Here is a 20,312-nt window from a genome sequence, read left to right as displayed (position 1 = left end):
AAGTGCATTATTTTCTAACAGAAGTCATGGTGCATATTGTATAATAGAAACAGAGATACTTTCCTAGCCTTTCTTAACTTACATATTCTCTCCAACACAAGCATCAGTGTTGGGAGAATGTTTGGAAACCTGTGATAATGTGAAAGGAATGTGTGAACTCAAGTTCGTTGCATTTGCACTGAATATATATTGTACATTACTATGGACTCTTAAAAACAACAACCCCAACTTCTTTTAGAAGACGTGTTTTCTTATTTCTCTGCAAATGTTGCTATCTTACAAAGGGATGCTCATATAATGTTGTAACCAGATGAAAGCTAACCTTTTGCTTCAAGCTCATCAGTCCTATGCCAGATTCCGTAGGCACAATGAATCATGATAATTATACATGGGTGAGAGCATTTCATAGCTGTTTAAGGATGGGTTGTTTGCAACAGTGTGAATCTAGGACATAAAAAGAATTGTCTATAGCATTTGGAATCCATTTACCTTGGACAGTTCACCAAAGACTTCATATTTCGTTCCTCCAAGGGAAAAGATGACTCCTCATCAAAACAAATTAAAGCTGGTCAAAGGAAACTTTTAAAGAAATGAATTGAAAGCATTTGAGGCTGGAAGAAAAAGCAGCTAAAGAGTTACACCACTGCTTCATACACCATAGCCCTTAGACAACATGATCCCCAAAAGAACATTTCAGATAGCTTCTAAGCCTTGAGGTTCATTTTGAGTTGTAGCTTCCTGAAGACTGCTTTGACCCCCTATGCAAAATATTTCCTCCCCTTCTTTCTCCTGTTTCCATGAAACGACACTTTGGAATAGTTCTTTATATTTCTTTATAACTTAGTCACTGATATAGAGATTAAATGCTAGGTGTTCCTTCAGGAAGACCAATATAAACCATGGCAGTACCAGTAGGGCAGGCATGGCCAAACATGTTGTGGCTTTGAATCTTACCTTGCCTACCAGTCTGAGCATTAAAGTGTCGGAATCTCCACTATGACTGAGCTACTACTCCGGTCGAGCCTTCAGAATCTCATCCAACGATGATTAATGACCGGAGCCTTTGATAAGGCTCCAGGCATGTTCCCCATTCAGCAAAGTATCAAAGCAGCAGAAGAGACAAGAAGTTTGAGCTACATTGCTAGGTTTCATTTCTAACTACGCAGACAGAAAAGAAATATACATGCTCTCTCTGGGAAAACAGAGAGCAACTGGAAAACAAAGGAACAGGAAACCAGTAACATCACATCCGTCTCCTGTCTTCCATGAGACTTCCAACAGTGGGAATCTCTGGAATGCAAAACAGAGTCTTGTGACTCCAAGCACTGCACAGTGGCATAAACAGAAAGCAACATAAAGATTATGGCAGAATCCATACTCTTGAGTTCAAGCTCTTCATCCAATAATAGCCTGGACAATTTCCTTGTGGGGCACTATATACTGGTGCTGGTGTGCTGTGATTGGGTGCTGAATTACACCACATCCTGTGCTCTTTTATCATGGTGATGTGGGCAGGATGGAATTTTATGGGTGGGTGGAGTATTGCAGCAAGTCTGGAGTGTCACCTTAGTCCGAAGGAGTATAAGATATAGTATGAGTGTGCTCTTTCTCCTGCCTTGCCTATGTCATGCTTTCTACTTCATCCCATTTAACCATCCCACTAGTGTATCTTTACCAGTGAAACAGCCCCACTGGCAGGGTGTTCCACCAACAGCTGTCATGGCTTTATCATCTCTAGCATCCCACTGATACAGTACACCTTCTGCCGAATCCTATGACACCTCAGCAAGCTTTATAACACATTGTTTCCCTGCACTGGCACTAATTCTAAATTTCCAGTTCTTTAGGCTGCTGAGATTGCCAGGAAGGGCTGTAATAGAGCATAAAACACCACTGTATTAAGATAAATATATTCAAATTTATTACACATAGCCCTGAGAAGTAAAGACAGAAGGCCTATGATTGATCATTCCACACAAAATATGAATCCATCATATTAGCAGAACTGGTCCAGGTGGATTTTAAAAAATGGCTGGAAGATGAGAACTCATATAGTTCAGAATAAACAGTGATGATGTGGAAAAGGTGTCTTACATTAATCTTATCTCAGCGGAGAAGTATATTTATAGATGAAGCAAGACTTGCTAGACTCAAAGCTAGAGGCAGTGGGGGTAGACACTCTAATGTGCTTTTGGCAAAAATAGAGAATTGTTCCTGTTAGCTGGTGGTTAGTAAGAGTAGGTTTCAAGTGTATGAAATGCAGACTTCCAGATCACTGAGGAATGGACATCTTAGAAGAACTATTTTGTGTCTGTCTTCTTTGTTCCTTTCTGCTGTATGCCACGATGTTTAGCATTAAACATGGCAGTCAAAGTTCTTTTTCATGTCATGCCCTTATGTCTGTTTGGTTGCCCTTGCACCACTTGTCCTCCAGCTATCTCCAGATCTATTTACTTATGTGGCGCTCCCCAGTAAATCATGGGGCTAGCTGAGCTCCACGGTGCTGGAGAGGACATTTGGGTACAATTTCTTAATGGCCCACTGCACCTCACCATTCCATAGTGGGACTGGGAACTCAGAAGAATTTCCAGCATTGGCTACTGGAAAATCTCCCAGAGTATTCAGGAATCCATTGGTTCTCATGAGTCTCCAGGATCAGACCATCTTAATAGGTCCCTCATCCCTGCAATTATTACTATTGTGTAGTATTGCTATTAGTAATAATCTTAGGCTTAAATATGTTAATCGTATTTCTCATACATTCCGACAGAATGCCACCTGCTGCCCGTGAAGAGCTTTTAGGTTAGATCAGACCAGGAAGACTCAATAAAGGGAATACTGTGTAGGGAGAGACAGAAGACAAAAATACACTGATGGACTTAAGAAGTGCAAAGTGTCCTGTGTTAATTACATAACAATATTTTGAATTACTTCTGCACTGATTCTAGGTCTACAGGTTTCTGGTGTGCAGGGGCATTGATAGATTTGCTGTCTGCTCAGCTGCAACCACAACATTTCTCAGAGCGGGGGGAAAGTGTGAAAGTGTTACAATACTTTAAAGACTTGGAAATGTCATTGGTTTGTAAAAGCATTAGCCTACTTCATTGGTTTTCAACCAGTATGCCATAGCACCCTGGGTTTCTTGAATGATGGTCAGGGGTACTGCAGGCAACAATGGCCGCTGTCCCTCTTTCCTTTCCATCCTCCCTCTGATGCCTTATCATGTGTCTGCCTTCCAAAGGTTTGCACAGCTGTTTGTTGCAGCAGGCCTGGCTACAAACTCCCCAGGTAAATGGTGCCTCTGGAGCTGGCCAGGGGGTACTTCCCAGGCCCCTGTGGGACAGTGGGAGGAGGCACCTCTCTTTGGGGCTGGGGGGGGAGAGACGAGGGGCGGCAGCAGCAACTGCCCAGAAGACTCCCAAGGAGAGGGGAGAAGAGAGGAAGTTGAGGGAACACTCCACAAAGGAGGGTGTTGGGGGAAAGATGAGAGGCTGCCAGCTCGGCAGGCAAGGGGTGACATAACTGGTCTCCTGAGCCCCACAGGGGTACCACAGAAAGAAGGCAGTTGGTTAAGGGAGCCATGGACCCAATAAGGTTGAAAACCTCTGGTCTACTTCATCAGATATAGAAAAGAGAAGGTTGTGGTGCTGAACTAGAATTTACTGGGGGAACAAGGTGAGGCAATAGGAATTGCTCCTCTGCCAGCACAGTTAAATAACTGCAGGGGTGCATCTGTGGAAGCAGATGGCTGCTTCAGAATGCTTAAGCTATTAAAAAAATGATTTAGTCTTTTTGCTTGCACCAAGTAAAATAACTTTTCTTCTGAAATGTATGTCCTAGAGCAAAGTAGCATAACTTAAAATAAGTTTCAAGAGAGGAAAGAGAAAACTTACTTTTAATGAGCAATCTTTATTGTAAACTGAGCAGTAATAGATATATCCAGTTTGTGAGGAGTTCTAGAAAAAGCGTGATTTCTGACACAGGGAAAAAGAATACTTCTTATTTATTTAGATGTGGTGGCACCAATGGGTGGGGCTCAAAAGTTCTTGTGGCTTTGACTACAGATTTTACTTGGTATCCACTCCCATTTGCCTCTGCCAAACCTGCCATGCTTCTGTCCAGCTCCATTTTTCTCCCTGTACCTACTAATTTAAGGGCTTTCTGTTAGTATGTGTATGCATTTAATGAAGTCACAGCTGGAAACTGTCAAGTGGTCCAGCAGTTCATTCTTGTGCATGTTTACGCAGAATTAAGTCCCTGTGTGTTTACTGGGGTTTCCTCCTAGGAAGGTGTGCAGTGGACTGGGACTGGAGAGCAGGAGGGATCCGTATCTGGATTTTGCCATTAGCCTGGAGAACTTGGACCATTGAGTAGCTACATACCAGCCTCCCAGGAATAACATCCTTGTGTGTCTTGCGTTCTTAATTTGTAAACTGGATGATGAAGCCCCACTCCCCACTCTCCCTTTCATAAGGACAGTTGGCTGGATCAGACCAAGGGCCCATCTAGTCTAGCATCCTGTTCTCACAGTGGCCAACACAGTGGGAAACCAGCAAGCAGGAGTTGAGCGCAAGAGCACTCAGCCCTTCTGTGGTTTCCAGCAGTTGGTATTCAGAAAGGTTGCCTCCAACTTTGGAGCCATTGTGACTAATAGCCATTGAGAGATGATGAATTTGTGTAATCCTCTTTTAAAGCAATCCAAGTGGGTAGTCATCATTGCCTCCTGTGGGTTCCATAGTTTAAGTATGCACTACATAACAAGTACTTTCTTTTATCTGTCCTGAATCTTCCAACATTCAGCTTCATTGGATGTCCACGAGTTCTAGTGTTACGAGAGAGGGAGACAAACTTTTCTCTGTTTACTTTCTCCCTGCCACGTATAACTTTATCACCAATGTGAGCCAAACTGAGAGACAAGAATTTTCTGAAAAGCAGGATAAAAATGCAATTAAATAAATTTATAAATGTAAACTAGCCAAGTCCTTCCTACATCGTGATGATGCTTAGTTCAGTTATCTCCAAAGAATTGTAGTTCTAACCACACTTACCTAGAAGTAAATTCCATTTCGCTGAGTGGGATTTCATTCCAGTTTACTGTATTTTGGACTAGGGTGTGTTTTCTTTGGCACGTGTTTTAGCATTCCTTTAATTTAATTTAATTGGAAAATTTCTATACTGCCCTTCAGCTCAAGTGGTTTCCAGGGCAAATTACAAACAAAATACAAAAAAGCAAATGAAGTTGGTACAATAAATCAGAATACGACAATATCACAATAAAAACCAGCAATCAAGAGCTGCGGTTAAAACAAGTTCAGACTCAGTATGTTATGACTTAAAAGGCCTGAGCACAGTAATAGGAGGCTTCAGTATGCTTTGCTTTATATGTTAATGGGACAAGGCTATACACACAAACCCCACCCCCAATGCCCTTGTGCCCCTCTCCACAGTCCCTGACCATCTATGTGTTGCATGGGGAAAGTATGCAGGGGGCTTCTACTTATATTCACTTGAACCTTTATCTGATCAAAGACTCTGAGGAAGCAGAGGCCCTGATGACACAGAGGAGTCTGACTATATTCAAGCAAATGCAAGCAGAATCCTGCTGAAGACCTTATCCACAAGCATGGAAACTAAGGAGCATGAGATGCTTGTGAAGACACTGGGGGACAGGGTTTGTGTTCTACCTCTGATCCCTAGCCAGTGATCAGGGTTGATGGAAGTTCTAATCCAAGAATATGTAGAAGGCATGTTGTTGGCTATTCCCAGATTAGATAATTGCTATTAGTTCCAAAGCATGAAAGCAATGGGGGATGGCTATTACTTGATGTCACCCTTGTAGTCTTGACAAAGAGTCTGACCATGATGGAAACAGAATGCTAAACTAGATGGAACTTGGTTTAATCCAGAAAGTCTGGGTGTTACATTCAGTTGGTTTGACTAAAAATTCTGGGGGTGCTTTTGTAACAATAGTGATGTTAAAGGGTCATTCTGTAGTTATGAACTACATTAGAATGGTGATTGCATAAAAGCTGCCTAATTCATCTCTTCATGTGACCCAATGCATCTCAGTGATTAGTTGTGCTTGTGATTATGCTAAAATAATAAAACTCTTACGTCATAATGATTGTGTGTGTGAGTGAGAGAGAGTGCATTAATTTCATGAAATCATTCTGTGGATGTTTGTGAAATGATTCCTACATGTGTATATAATTAAGCTTAGCTCTTATTGGGTGAAATGGACACAATAAGAAGGCTAGTGCAAAGCCTGTTCTCTGTTTAAAATACCACCAGAGCCTATGCTGAGGACTTAACATGGGATTTAAGTAGCGCTTGGGCCTTGTGCCTTGCCCTTTGCATTTAGTTTCATTGTGAAGTGTTTTGGAAGTTAGCCTCATAAAATGTGGTTAGCTTGTTTTAAAAGTTCCTTACTGCCTCCCTCTAAAATTATAATCACATGTGAACAGTTTAAATCTAATGGTGTTAAAAGTGACATTATGGTGCCAAAGATTCATTCAGCTCATTTAATCTGGGCACCCACCTTTTCCTTTGAGGGTTTGTGTTTTTCTCAAAGGCTCCATGTTCTTCAGTATAACACTGCAGGGGTACAATGAACTGCCTTGTTTTATGCATTTTCCATTTTTGAAGTAGAGCCCAGTGAAGGTATCCAGATGTATTACACATGCTCTTTGCAAAGAAGCTCGATGAAGCTTACAGCAGGGGAGTATTACTGCTGGGTTCTCCCCCTTTTAACGTCTTGATTTTTCTTGGTTCATTGTTCTTCAGCTCTGAAAATTTACTATTTTCTATTCTGAGCAGATGGGGATGATAATATCAGCAAAGTCCTTGCGGAGAACCAGTGAATTATGGCTACATGCAAACATTTCTAGTACTTTTTGTTTTACTACAAAGCAACTTCAAATAAATCGTCTTCGGCTTGGCTTGAAAAGTGTCTGCCTATGGTTTTTTGTTTTGTTTTTATTTGATTGGAAGTGGAAAAGTTTATGGAAGTGAGCAGTACAGTCCTGTGCATATTTACTTGAGTCCCACTGAGTTCAATGGGACTACTTCCATCTTAAGTGTGCACAGTGTTGTTGCTGCAGTAATTTAATAACAGTTATTGATGGACTTAAACAGCAATCCAGCGTCTTCCTACTCCAGAGCAATCCTGTTGACTGGATTTCTGTGTGCATGGTTAACAGAAGACCTAGCACCATACAGTGGTACCTCAGGTTAAGTACTTAATTTGTTCCAGAGGTCCGTACTTAACCTGAAACTGTTCTTAACCTGAAGCACCACTTTAGCTAATGGGGCCTCTTGCTGCTGCCACGCCGCTGGAGCCCAATTTCTGTTCTCATCCTGAAGCAAATTTCTTAACCTGAAGCACTATTTCTGGGTTAGCGGAGTCTGTAACCTGAAGCGTATGTAACCAGAGGTACCACTGTATATGCTTCCCATTGTGGATAATGGCTATTTGCATACAAGGCATTTACATTGAAGCAATTACCTTGCTGTTATTAGTACCCCTAGGACTCTGAACGTTGCTGTTAAATCTTGTGGAGACAACATTGATGGATTTCTTCAAATTTCCTCTAGCTACCCGATATACCTAGCCCCCTGCTAACTCTCTCACTTTCTCTTCTTGTCCACTCTAGCAGATTATTACGCTGTGTATAGATTTTCCAGTAACTAGATCAAGAGCTAATTTATGAGATCAAATTTACTAACATTTTGACTGCTAAATTAGCAGATGATCAGATGACTATTAGGTAGAAAACAAAAGCAGAGTTTCAAATCAATGGCAAAGCAGGATCCTAAGCAAAAGCCCTTCTAGTTTGCTGACTTTGGACCAAAGAAAGCTGCCGTATACCAAGTCAGACCAACAAATCCATTTAGCTCAGTATTGTCTACACTGACTGGTAGCTGCTCTCCAGGGTTTCAGACAAAGACTCTCCCGCATCCTTACTTAGTGACCCTGGGAATTGAACCTAGTACTTTTCGGCATTCAAAGCAGATGTACTATCCCTGAGCTATGCCACTTCCTCTAACTTCCAGGTTTTATCATTAGCCATGTTGGGCCTCATAGAGAACTAGGCTACCTTGCTACTGGATTTCCATACAGCAGTTGTTCTTAGAAGAAGTAGTATGGATGTGAAACTCCTCTAATATAGGAGATCTTCAGCTGTCCCATCATGAGACAATTCTGCTGTCTTTCTACAATCACTTAAACCTTGTAAAACAATTCTTTATTCTACAGGACAAAGCCTTTCTTCCTGAATCATGGTGGTATTAATATTTCCATCCATTTGATTGTAGAAGGCCCACTTAAGATTGATCAGGCCTCAAATCCTCCAGGCGGGGTTGTCCCCCTCTACAAATAGGTTGGTGAAATAACAGCTACTTTCTTCAATGATTCCTACACCCAATTCTCCCCTAATGTGATTGATGTTTGATAGCAAGGTAGTTGATTTCATAAACATAAAAGACAGTGGAAAGAACGTTTCAACACCCCATGCAACTCTACTGTAACTGGAAACACTGTATTTTAGCTCCCTTTAGGGCCTTGAAAATTATTAACTGTATTTATGGTCGCTACAGTGTAATGGTTGGCAGCTGGGATGCAATTTAACATCATTTGGCAACTTAATAGGAAAACCTCCGTTTTTCTTCCTTATTTCTATTAGTACCACCATCGGGTGTAATTCTGATGCACATTCCTATATACAGACTTCCAGCAGGAAGAAGTGTAGGTCACTCTTTTCAAGGGACAGGTGACAGAACTTGTAGGCTGATGAATAAATATTTGCCCTGGAATGCAAGGGTTTGCTCACTTTTGCTGATATTTAGGACGAAAAGAGAAAGAGGCTACTAATTGAGATGGGAGGATTTTCCAGGCTGCGGGTAGCAGAAAAGAAGGCACAACATAATGTGTGGGAGGAATCCATCTGAAAGTTGTATAAATCTTCATTATTAACTAAAACAAAGTTCATCAGCAAGGGAATCATCTCTTTCTACCAGCTCATCAAGTTTCCCACATTTCTTGGCATTTCCTTGTGTTGTGCTGACTCTGCTCTGTGTTTCTCCCAGTCTCTCCATCACTATCCAGTGTATATAGAATTCTTCTACAAACTGTCTTGCACTCACAGTCTGTCTAGACACTTATTTCCTATACTCCTGATTCGTCTCTCTGAGATTTGATGTCCATCTCCCATCTCCCCATCGTTCTCCTTGCATGCCGTTTTCAGTATGCAACTGTTTTCAGATGCATTAAAAAAAGACTAACTCAAAAAGAATCCCCCCCATCCAAGCAAATTAATTTGATGTGCTATAGATAACTGTATAAACTGTGCTTTTCCTTAATGTTCTTGTTTAAAATTAGCAGATGACTTGGGCTGGGGGTTGCTACCCAGCTTTTACTGGTGTGGTGCTTTAGTACTTTAGTACCATGCTGTCTTCGAGTATTAAATTGTCTTTGAGTATTGATTGCTACTGGAAGAGAAAGTAGCAAATCAAGAGCCATTCTTCAAAATGGATCCAACCTTTGAAGAAAATACTTGGCAGCAAAACCCTGGTGCTGATTAGCATTGAAGGTGTGGGGTATACATCTTACAAATAAATCCTGAGGATGTTTATACCAAAGTAAGTCCCACCAGATTTGTTGGGATTTACTGCCCTCATTTTGACCAAACTGCGGGAGGTAGTGGAGGACAGGGGTGCCTGGCGTTCTCTGGTCCATGGGGTCACGAAGAGTCGGACACGACTAAACGACTAAACAACAACAACTGCCCTCATAAGTGTAATTTGAATTGCAGATTCGGTTATATTGATTAGCATGTGCTGTGCTCCTAACTAGACTCTGTCCTTTAAATAGTTCTTTGACAATTATTTTTAAGAACTGTTAGACCAAAATTTGCTATCGCTTACTGCCACAGTTGTGACACTTCAAATCATACTGTGCGGATTTTCTATACCCATGAATTTGGCTAGGATAATCCTGCCTTTCGGGTTGCAGGGGCAGGCTTGGTGAAAAAGGTGGAATGTGGTGCAGAGGGTTGAGGAGAAGGGAGGTTCCCACCCAAATCAGAGGCGCTTCTGCAAATGTAGCTCCTACTGACACAAGCTATCTCTGCCTGATATGGATGCAGATCTTCCCTCTCAGTCCTCACCCCTCATCAGTAGGGGTCCCCAACCACTGAAAATGGCTTTTCTAAGGGCAGGAGGAATGGGGAAGTCAACTCTCACCAGCCCTCTTCCATGGTTTTTCTTTTGAATCTGAATTGAATTGAATCATGTAGCCTGGGGCAAAGAAATAAACCTTGTTTTCAAGTAGGCTTTTTGATGGAAAAGGAACATAAATGTTGTATATAGAAATTAAAATGAAATGTAACTTTAGTAATAGTAGTGATAGTAGTCGTAATTTTCTTGTTTATACCCTGTCCATCTGGCTGGGTTTTCTCAGCTACTCTGGGCGGCTTCCAGCAAAATATAAAAAATAATAAAATGTCAGACGTTAAAATCTTCCCTGAACAGGACTGCCTTCAGATGTCCCCTGACATCTGATGGGAGGACGTTCCACAGGGAGGGTGCCACTGCCGAGAAGGTCCTCTGCCTGGTTCCCTGTAACTTTACTTTTCGCAGTGAGGGAGCTGCCAGAAGACCCTCAGAAGTGGACCTCAGTGTCTGGGCTGAATGGTGGAGGTGGACATGTTCCTTCAGGTATACTGGGCCAAGGCCTTTTAGATCTCAGAAACGTACTGGGAACCAGTGAAGATCCTTTAGGACTGGTGTTATATGGTCTCGGCGGCCACTCCCAGTCACCAGTCTGGCTGCTACGTTTTGGATTAGTTGTAGTTTCTGAGTCACCTTCAAAGGTAGCCCCACGTAGAGCGCATTGCAGTAATCCAAGTGGGAGATAACCAGAGCATGTACCAATCTATTGAGACAGTCTGCAGGCAGGTAGGGTCTCAGCCGGTGTACCAGATGGAGCTGGTAGACAGAATTAACCTGACTCCATGGACAGCTATGAGTCCAAAATGACTCCCAGACTGCGGACCTGGCCCTTCAGGGGCACAGTTACCCTATTCCAGACCAGGGAGTTCATTAGTGAAGTTTCCAGACACTTTAACAGATGTCTAACAATTTTGTGTTATGGAATCGCCTTGAGTTTTTTGAGAAATGTACAACCAGGTAGCTTCACCTTCTCTAACTGCAGACTTGCCCTAATGTGTGCTCCTGAATGTGCAGCACTTTGTAGGAACCTAGTTGGGCAGGGAGCATAATAAGTAATAAATTATTATTATTTTGGGAATTTTTAATGTCTTATGTTTTGCTGTGTTTTTATATTCTGTTGGAAGCCACCCAGAGTGGCTGGGGCAGTCCAGTCAGATGGGTGGGGTATAAGTAAATAATAATAATAATAATAATAATAATAATAATAATAATAGCAGCACCTTTCTGAGGGGAAAGATGATCACACTTAGGTTGCAGCTAGAGGGACTAAAGTCAAATTGTGACTGACCTGGATACACCAAATTGAAGTCTGCTGAAGTTATGGAAGGGGGGAAATCCGCTGGCCAGTTGAGGTTTTAGGTTAAGGCAGTGGTGGCCAAACTTTGCCCTCCAGCTGTTTTGGGACTACAATTCCCATCATCCCTAGCTAACAGGACCAGTGGTCAGGGGTGATGGGAATTGTAGTCCCAAAACAGCTGGAGGGCCAAGTTTGGCCATCACTAGGTTAAGGCTTTTCATGATGGGAAGAGAAAGCTCAGCAAGTCCACACATAAAACTATGTTTTTATTTTGGGCTGCTACATGGAACGAGAACATTCCATTTTTAAGTTAGCATCAAACACAATATCTCTGCCCTTTCCCTCCAGCTCATTTGGCCTATACAGATGTGAAATCGTTATAGTTTTTTTGCTTTTTTAAAATGGGTGGAGTGCTACTGCATGCTTTATGCCTTTCAGTCATCCCGTGTGGGTCCCTCCAGTTCATGTTATTGGTTTCATATGTGCTCACGTAAAATGAAGCGTAATATTATAAAATATGTTTTCAGTGAAAAGTTTGTTTCTTGCATTCTCCCATTTCCCAGGGATGCAAGTGAATTATATAGAAAAAATGGTGTGGGGAGAAATTCACTTTAGTCTGTAGTTAATCTTACTACAATCAGTGGAGCTGTTCATGGGAATCGGTGCTTGTATACATACAAATAAAGCTGGCTGGTTTCAGTAGCATGGTATTGTGTAAAACTTAGTTCAGTTTTACTTTAAATGGTCACATTACTGGTTTGGGGTTTAGAGTAAAAGTTGACAGCAGTGGTTTTCAAGCTTCCTTTTTCAGATAACCCTTTTGACATTGGTTTGTGTGCTGAGGAACACCTGCAATGAAACCTCTGTGCATTGTAAAACACTCTGGGGGCCTGGTTTGTGATGTGTGGGATGCCAATAAGGTATGCTTAGCACACCTGAGAATGCATGCAAGCCACCAGGGTTTCATTAGGGGAGTAGTAAAGCACATGGATTCTGTGAACTGAAAATAATGAATATGTAATCTTTTTGGCCTGAGGTAACTTCCTGTATATATTAATTTGATTAATATATTGCGTGGTATGGCATGTAAAAACCACAAATGGCGAAGATACGGAAAAAATATGCACTTTTCTTCCATGAAAATTCCAATGGTTTTGTAAATATTTCCGCTGCTTTGATTTTTGACACTCTGGTTTTAATTAAGGAGATATTAATAGCTTCTTCAGAAAAATAAACATGCAAGGAATTCAGACTTACGGATGTCCAAGTGACATGAAACAAAACTGAATCTGTCATTTTAACTATACCACTTGGTCTATAACAGGCATTTTTGGTTTCCACAGAATATGGAATAGGATTAATTTTTATAAGAGTGGTTGCCATGTTGTTTTGGAAAAAAAAGACCAGCAGGATCCAGAATGGTTTAGCAGATGTATTTACTGGTCAACTGTGTTAGTAAATTAGCTGGGTTTTGTGTTTCTTAAAAGGGTAGTTGCTCAGTGGTAGATCATCTGCCTTCCATGTGGAACACCCCAGGTTCAATCGCCCGGTGGGGCTGGGAGAGACTCTGTCTGAAATCTTGCAAAGGTGCTTCCAGCCTGAGTAGAGACTGCTAATCTAGATGTACCAATAGTCTGGCTCAGTATATGGCAGCTTGCTATGCTCCTGTGTTCTTCTGTGTAGCCTTACTTTAAGCACTTTTCACTGTGCACAAGAGGACTTGTTGATCTTGTCTTTGTGGAATGTCTCTAGAGGATAGGAAAAAATTAAATCCCATTACTTCTGCAAATGATCCCACTCTTGATTTATTTTCTGAACAGGAGTGAGAGGAGAAATGTCACTTGGACGTAAGGAAGCCTTTGAAATTTTCAAGAGAGATTATGCTGATAGCATAACCATTGAAGACAATAAGCAGCTCCTTAAGCAAAGGTAAGATTTACAGTGGTACCTCGGGTTACAGGCGCTTCAGGTTACAGACGCTTCAGGTTACAGACTCCAGTAATCCAGAAATACCGTATTTTTCGCCCCATTAGACGCACTTTTTCCCCTCCAAAAATGAAGGGAAAATGTGTGTGCGTCTTATGGGGCGAATGCAGGCTCCTTGGCTTCAGCGATAGCAACGCGAAGCCTCTGAAGCCTGTGCTCCGGAGGCTTTGCGTTGCTTCTGCTGAAGCCAGGAGAGTCTGCTCTTTGAGGCTGGTGGTGGGGGAAAGCAGCGCCTCCTCCATCGCCAGCCCCAGAGGATGGGGGGCAGCGGGAAGGCGCGTGACACCTTCCCGCTACTCTCCAAACCGGGTTGGAGGCTGGCGGTGGGGAAAGCAGCGCTTCCCCCATGGCCAGCCCCAGAGATTGGGGGGCAGCGGGAAGGCGAGCGACGCCTTCCCGCTACTCTCCAACCCGGGTTGGAGGCTGGCGGTGGGGAAAAAGCCCGCAGGAGCCGCGCACCCTTTGAAGAGCACGCCGCTCTTGGGGGCTTTTCCCCGAGGAGGGAGAAGGGACTGACAGGCCGTTTCAGTCCCTTCTCCCTCCTGGTCGAAAAGCCCATAGGAGTTGCGCACGGCTCCTGTAGGCTTTTGCGGGAGGTGGGGGAATTCCGCCACCTCCCGCAAAAGCAGGGAGAAGGTCTTGGAGTAGTGCACAGGCTGCGTGCAGCCTGTCCGCTGCTCCCAGAGCTGCGGGGGGGGGGGGGGAATCATATTTTTTCTCTTGATTTCCCCCCCGAAAACTAGGTGCGTCCTATGGGCCGGTGCGTCCAATAGGGCGAAAAATACAGTAAGTACCTCCAGTTAAGAACTTTGCTTCAGGGTGAGAACAGAAATCGCGCGGCGGCGGTGCAGCGTGGCAGCAGCAGGAGGCCCCATTAGCTAAAGTGGTACCTCAGGTTAAGAACAGTTTCAGGTTAAGAATGGACCTCCAGAAAGAATTAAGTTCTTAACTGGAGGTACCACTGTATACCGAGCTATAAAACTGAGAACACATTCTTTGGGCAGAAATACATGGTTGGGATACAGAAATCAGTTACAAGTTGATGTTCAGGTTTAAGCAAACAAATGACCTGATTGTGTTGTTTGCCATTGCGCAAGGCAAGAAGTAGAAACGTTTGGGGTATTGGAATGGCAGGTCAGGAAGGTGGCAACTCCTCTGTGCAAAGCCTTTCATAAAAAGGTGGATGAAGTGGGAGAGTAGCAGGGCAAGATCGTCATTCGTATCCATGTTTTTGTATCTGTGTCAAGAGGACCAGGAATGTTATAACCACTTATGATAAGCAGATATTCAAAAAAATACCCATTACTATAATCCAAAGCAAAAGGGATGCGGGTGACGCTGTAGGTTAAACCACAGAGCCTAGGGCTTGCCAATCAGAAGGTCGGCGGTTCAAATCCCCGCGACGGGGTGAGCTCCCGTTGCTCGGTCCCTGCTCCTGCCAACCTAGCAGTTCGAAAGCACGTCAAAGTGCAAGTAGATAAATAGGTACCACTCCAGCGGGAAGGTAAACAGCGTTTCCGTGCACTGCTCTGGTTCACCAGAAGCGGCTTACTCATGCTGGCCACATGACCCAGAAGCTGTATGCCGGCTCCCTTGGCCAATAAAGTGAGTTGAGCGCCGCAACCCTAGAGTCGTCCACGACTGGACCTAACAGTCAGGGGTCCCTTTACCTTTATAATCCAAAGCACTCCAATAGAGGACAGATAAACATACCTGCATGTCAACTACACAGCATATTGATATGAATGGGTACTGACGCAGACCACATTGGCATCTATATGTCCACATTGCATTCTTCCTGGTCACTGCACTGTCACCTCTGTGCACCAAGAGGCAGGGATTTTTCTATCAATGAAATTCCTACTCCTGAGCCTGGACATCTTTCAAAAGTGATGAAGGACTTTATATGGCTGACTTACAGTAACTGGTATTATTATCAAGCTCTTTTTTTTATTAATTTTGAAGTTAATGTTTTATTCCATTGTGTATTTTTAAATATTTCTCATTCCTTGACCCTTCAGAACTGGCAGGCTAAATGACTGAATACATACACATGTATACATAGAATTATTTATTATTCACATAGCACTTTTAAAAGTGCAATAGAGCCTATACAAAATATTTTTAAGGTTCTGTGTAAGGAATATGTTTATAGTCTTAGAAGCAGCTGCAAAAAATTGGCTTTAAGTTTTGTCTTCATTGTTTTTGTGAAGCAGTGAGATTAGCTCTTATATCATGTATCAAACGGCAAATACAAGTTCAGAGCAACAGAAATGCCTGTTACTGGAGAATTTATTGGTCAGTAGGTGCTCCTGACAAGGTTAAAAAAAGGATAATACATATAAAAAGGAGGGTTATAATAAGTATGTTTACCAAACACCATATGTGCATTTTCCAAATTGTGATTTTTACTGGTACAGTTCTATGTGTGTAAGTACATACTGTATTGAAGGACCAAAAAGCAATACAAAAAAATTAATTAATAAATAATAGATACACAAGATACTACTCAAAGAACAACAGTTTCCTCATCTAGGCCCGCAGCTTAAAACTCACAGCTTATTCTAATATTGCATGTTATCTCCATTCCAGGAGTCCTTTGTGATATTATATTCATGGAATCATTTTGACCTCTTTCTTCTTCAGTTTCCAAATTTCCTTTTTCTGTAGATGTAACAATACTTTGTCATCTAGTACATTAGGTGAAACATTTTGAAGGTCTTTGATAAAAGGTATTAGCAGTGCTATTTTTCTAGAAAAAGAGGTGCTGGAACTCACCACGAACTTTCCCCTTGTTCTCTTACAATGAAAAGGGCGCCCACTTGAGAGATGTTGGAACTGAGTTCTGGTGGGTTCTGGCTGACAAAAAGGCCTGAGTATTAGAATAGGAGAGTTAATTAACATTCAGACCACAGGAGCATGGTGACTCTCCAGGAAATTCCATCACAACTCCAAACAAGGTTGCCTGTCCAATGATTCATAATTTTCCATTTCTACATTTGGCACTTATATGTGGCGCATCTCCAGGACTCACTGAACACAAGGAGAAGCCTGGGAATTCTGGAGATAAACATAGGTACTTAGACAGATGTCTTGCATCTCTTTTCATAGTCCTCTCACACTTTATACTCCTTTATCCTTCCCAGACATCTGCTTTTGGTTTTTATTCCTTTGGTTGTGCCTTCTTTTATTATATTCTTTATTCTGATAACTATCTTTCACTCCACCATGGACATTGTGTTCAGAACCATCACATATCTGATCAATCATTATCTTCAGCTAGAGTGATAGATGCCCATATACTTTTGGAAACTGTGCTTTGAAAGTTTTCTCTCAGAATGATAAAGAGGTATATTATTGCTTACTATGGATATAACAGAGAGCAAACAAGGCACGTGTCTCTACCTAACAGGGCTGAGACATGAGGCAATATGGTATTTCCATCTTCTGTTATGCACCATTATCTGCAAATCCTGAGATCATGACCATTGTACTTTTTCAAAATCTGTGATTTTGCAGAGGCTATGGCTGTGTCAAAATGAACAAATATACCAACAACGTAACTGGCTGTGTTTAACTATATAAATTCTTTATACATCATATAAACATAACTCTTTTCACATTATCTAATTGAGTAGAAGCAATTAAAGACCAACATTTAGAACAGGAAATACAAATAGATCAATTCTTATATACATAATGTCCAAATAGAAGCTTTTTGTGTTCCACGTATACAAGTGTCAAACGTAACAACTTTAAGGAGCAGTACTTGCATAAGATGAACTTTTCTTTGTAATGTTCCACATCTACCTTTGCAAAGTATGGTTGTTGTATTCAGCTGCCGTATGCAGGTATCAGACGAAGGATACAGAAGATCTTAACATGTGCCTTTGCAAAATATAGTTGCTGCATGCTGGTGTCAGATGAAAGAACTTAAAACATGACAAGGATTCCTGGAATAATACCTTGTTTCACCCTGCCGGGCTTCGTCAGCCGTGCATACTCATATTTTGTGTATCAGAGACATAGAATGAGTGACATGGCAGATACCGCATGTTAGATGAATTTACGTAACTATCAGTTTGACAGTGTTGTGTCAAAACGAAGGCATTAATATGTATGTGAGTCACTATGTCCATGTGTATGTGTGTATATTTTGGTCCATGAGGGCGTTCAGTTTTCTATGCTTCCAAATCTGTGTAGCTGTTTCCCCACTCACACTAGTAGGCAGTGCTTGCTGAAATGCATTGGGATTATGTGTTGTTTCCCTCTCCTCTCCTCTCCTCTCAATTAGTGCTTCCTCACTTATTTTTGAGAAATAGTTTGTGTGTGTGTGTGTGTGTGTGTGTGTGTGTGTGTGTGTTGTGAACAGCTCCACCAACACCTATCCGAGACACCTCATCATGGCACTTAGGGGCGGGGGGAGAAATGTCACCTGCACACATTGAACACTGGTATGGACAAGCCTTATATTTCTATCACAATGCATTGTGTGGCCCTGTTAATCATGTAAATAATAATGCATGAAATATAGCCCTATAATTCTTATGGTTTTTCTAAAAGACCATCATTTCTTCTCTTATTTCTGAGGGTATTTTTTAAGGTATTACAGATGGTAGTTTTCAGGACATCTATTTGAGATGATCTCATGTCAGAATAAGTACAAGAATTCAAACCCAACCTTTGAATCAAATCATATTTAGTCTGCAATCCTAACATTTAAGCAAACCCTATTGAACAAAGTGGGACTTTTTCTGACGAAACAAGCGTAGAATAACACTGCACTTCTAATATCAGCATAGTGCATTAAAATTGCTGTAGATGCCATACAAACAGAGCAAGGAAGTCTTGCTGCTGCTTGCAGAACACATTAGTAAAAGAGGTTTGGAACTCCAAATACATCACACTTGTTCAAAACAAACTCCTCTCAGATCTACTCTGTAATTTGGAACATAGCTGCCGAACCGCCACTTGTACAGAAACTCACTGACCCAGCCACTGTTCAAATTTCTAAGTAAGGATTATATATACAACACATTTCAAAGCTAACATAACTTTCTTCTAAATGTAAACCTCTTCTATGCCAGTATTACTATATGCAGTAGGATTGTCATGTTTCTCATTCCCTGCTTGACTTTGGGTTCACAATTATTTTTATTCCACTGTATTTTCTTTCTTTGGCTTCTTCCCCCGTTTCCTTTTAAAAAATTTGGGTGGATACCTCCATAGACCACTGGAGCAATTTATGTTATGTGGCACTTGGAGATATCTGCATGGCTGCTTTTTATAGATTTCCTTCTGCTACTCTGTGGTGGAGTGGCATTGCCCACCAATCCTGACCACACTAGCATTACCTCTTCAGGCACCTTATCTTCCTTCTAGTTTGCTTCCCAATTGCTTCCAACTTGTCAGTAACCTTAATCGTAAAATCACAGCATTGGAAAAGATCAGAAAGGCATTCAAGCCAACCCTCTGCCATCAACATTTTGTCTATCTGCCAACACCTCCCCCAGTCAGTGCGCATGATCCAGACCACAGTGCACCACAAGTAGAATGTATATTCTCTGCAGAAGGTGGCTAAAGGAACCCATCATTCCTTCTTGAATCTGATGAAGTAGGAAAGTGCATACCAAAACAACATCCGCAACTTGAAATTTTGTCTGTTATATTTTTTATTTCCAAACTGCTTAACTAATTCCAGAGAGGTGGGTATGTTAGCCACAACCAAGTGTGTCATGGATAACAGATTTATTATGGCCTAAAATTTGGTACGCTAGAGCCCATTTCAACAGAGGCACAAATTTTTTTTATAGGAAAATATATATAGATATATGGGTCAGTGGTGGCTGCAGAGGATAGTAATGATTAGTACTTGTCCTCGTTATTATGTTATTGGATGGGCATTTTGAATAATAATAATAATAATAATAATAATAAATTTATTTATACCCCGCCCATCTGGCTGGGCCCCCCCAGCCACTCTGGGCGGCTTCCATAGAAACCAAAAATACAGTAAAATATCACACGTTAAAAACTTCCCTGAACAGGGCTGCCTTAAGATGTCTTCTGAATGTCAGGTAGTTGTTTATCTCTTTGACATCTGCTGGAAGGGCGTTCCACAGGGCGGGCGCCACTACTGAGAAGGCCCTCTGCCTGGTTCCCTGTAGCTTTGCTTCTCGCAATGAGGGAACCGCCAGAAGGCCCTCGGCGCTGGACCTCAGCGTCCGGGCAGAATGATGGGGGTGGAGACGCTCCTTCAAGTATACTGGACCGAGGCCGTTTAGGGCTTTAAAGGTCAGCACCAACACTTTGAATTGTGCTCGGAAACATACTGGGAACCAATGTAGGTCTTTCAAGAATGCAGAATGCAATGTCTTTTGTATTATACATTGGTTTAATTTTCTGGTTTTTATTGTTTTTAACTGCCATATTTTATCTTGTTAAATTGCTTTGAGACTTTAAAAAAGTGATTAACAAATGTAAATAATAATAATAATAATAATAATAATAATAATAATAATAATAATGGGCCTCAGCGCCTAGGACTTGCCGATCGAAAGGTCGGCTGTTCGAATCCCCGCGGCGGGGTGCGCTCCCGTCGCTCGGTCCCAGCGCCTGCCAACCTAGTAGTTCGAAAGCACCTTCGGGTGCAAGTAGATAAATAGGGACCGCTTACCAGCGGGAAGGTAAACGGCGTTCCGTGTGCTGCGCTGGCTCGCCAGATGCAGCTTGTCACGCTGGCCACGTGACCCGGAAGTGTCTGCGGACAGCGCTGGCTCCCGGCTTATAGAGTGAGATGAGC

General features: G+C 42.0%; 1 protein-coding gene across 4 annotated transcripts in view; it reads left to right on the top strand.

Annotated features, from left to right (window-relative positions):
• KIF6 (kinesin family member 6) overlaps positions 1-20,312 on the top strand; it is a 157,021-nt gene that overhangs the window by 69,138 nt on the left and 67,571 nt on the right. For all 4 annotated transcript variants that reach the window (XR_008329668.1, XR_008329667.1, XM_053382935.1 and 1 more), the window contains one exon: positions 13,345-13,453. Coding sequence is in view for 2 of the 4 variants with exons in the window: in XM_053382935.1 (XP_053238910.1) it covers positions 13,345-13,453 (109 nt within the window). In the remaining 2 variants the exon portion in view is untranslated. The remainder of the gene's footprint in view (positions 1-13,344; positions 13,454-20,312) is intronic.

Source organism: Podarcis raffonei, chromosome 3 (assembly GCF_027172205.1).
Source record: "Podarcis raffonei isolate rPodRaf1 chromosome 3, rPodRaf1.pri, whole genome shotgun sequence".
NCBI classification, from domain to species: Eukaryota; Metazoa; Chordata; class Lepidosauria; order Squamata; family Lacertidae; genus Podarcis; species Podarcis raffonei.
The sequence above is the reverse complement of the archived record's forward strand: the minus strand, read 5'-3'. Positions and strand labels throughout refer to the sequence as shown.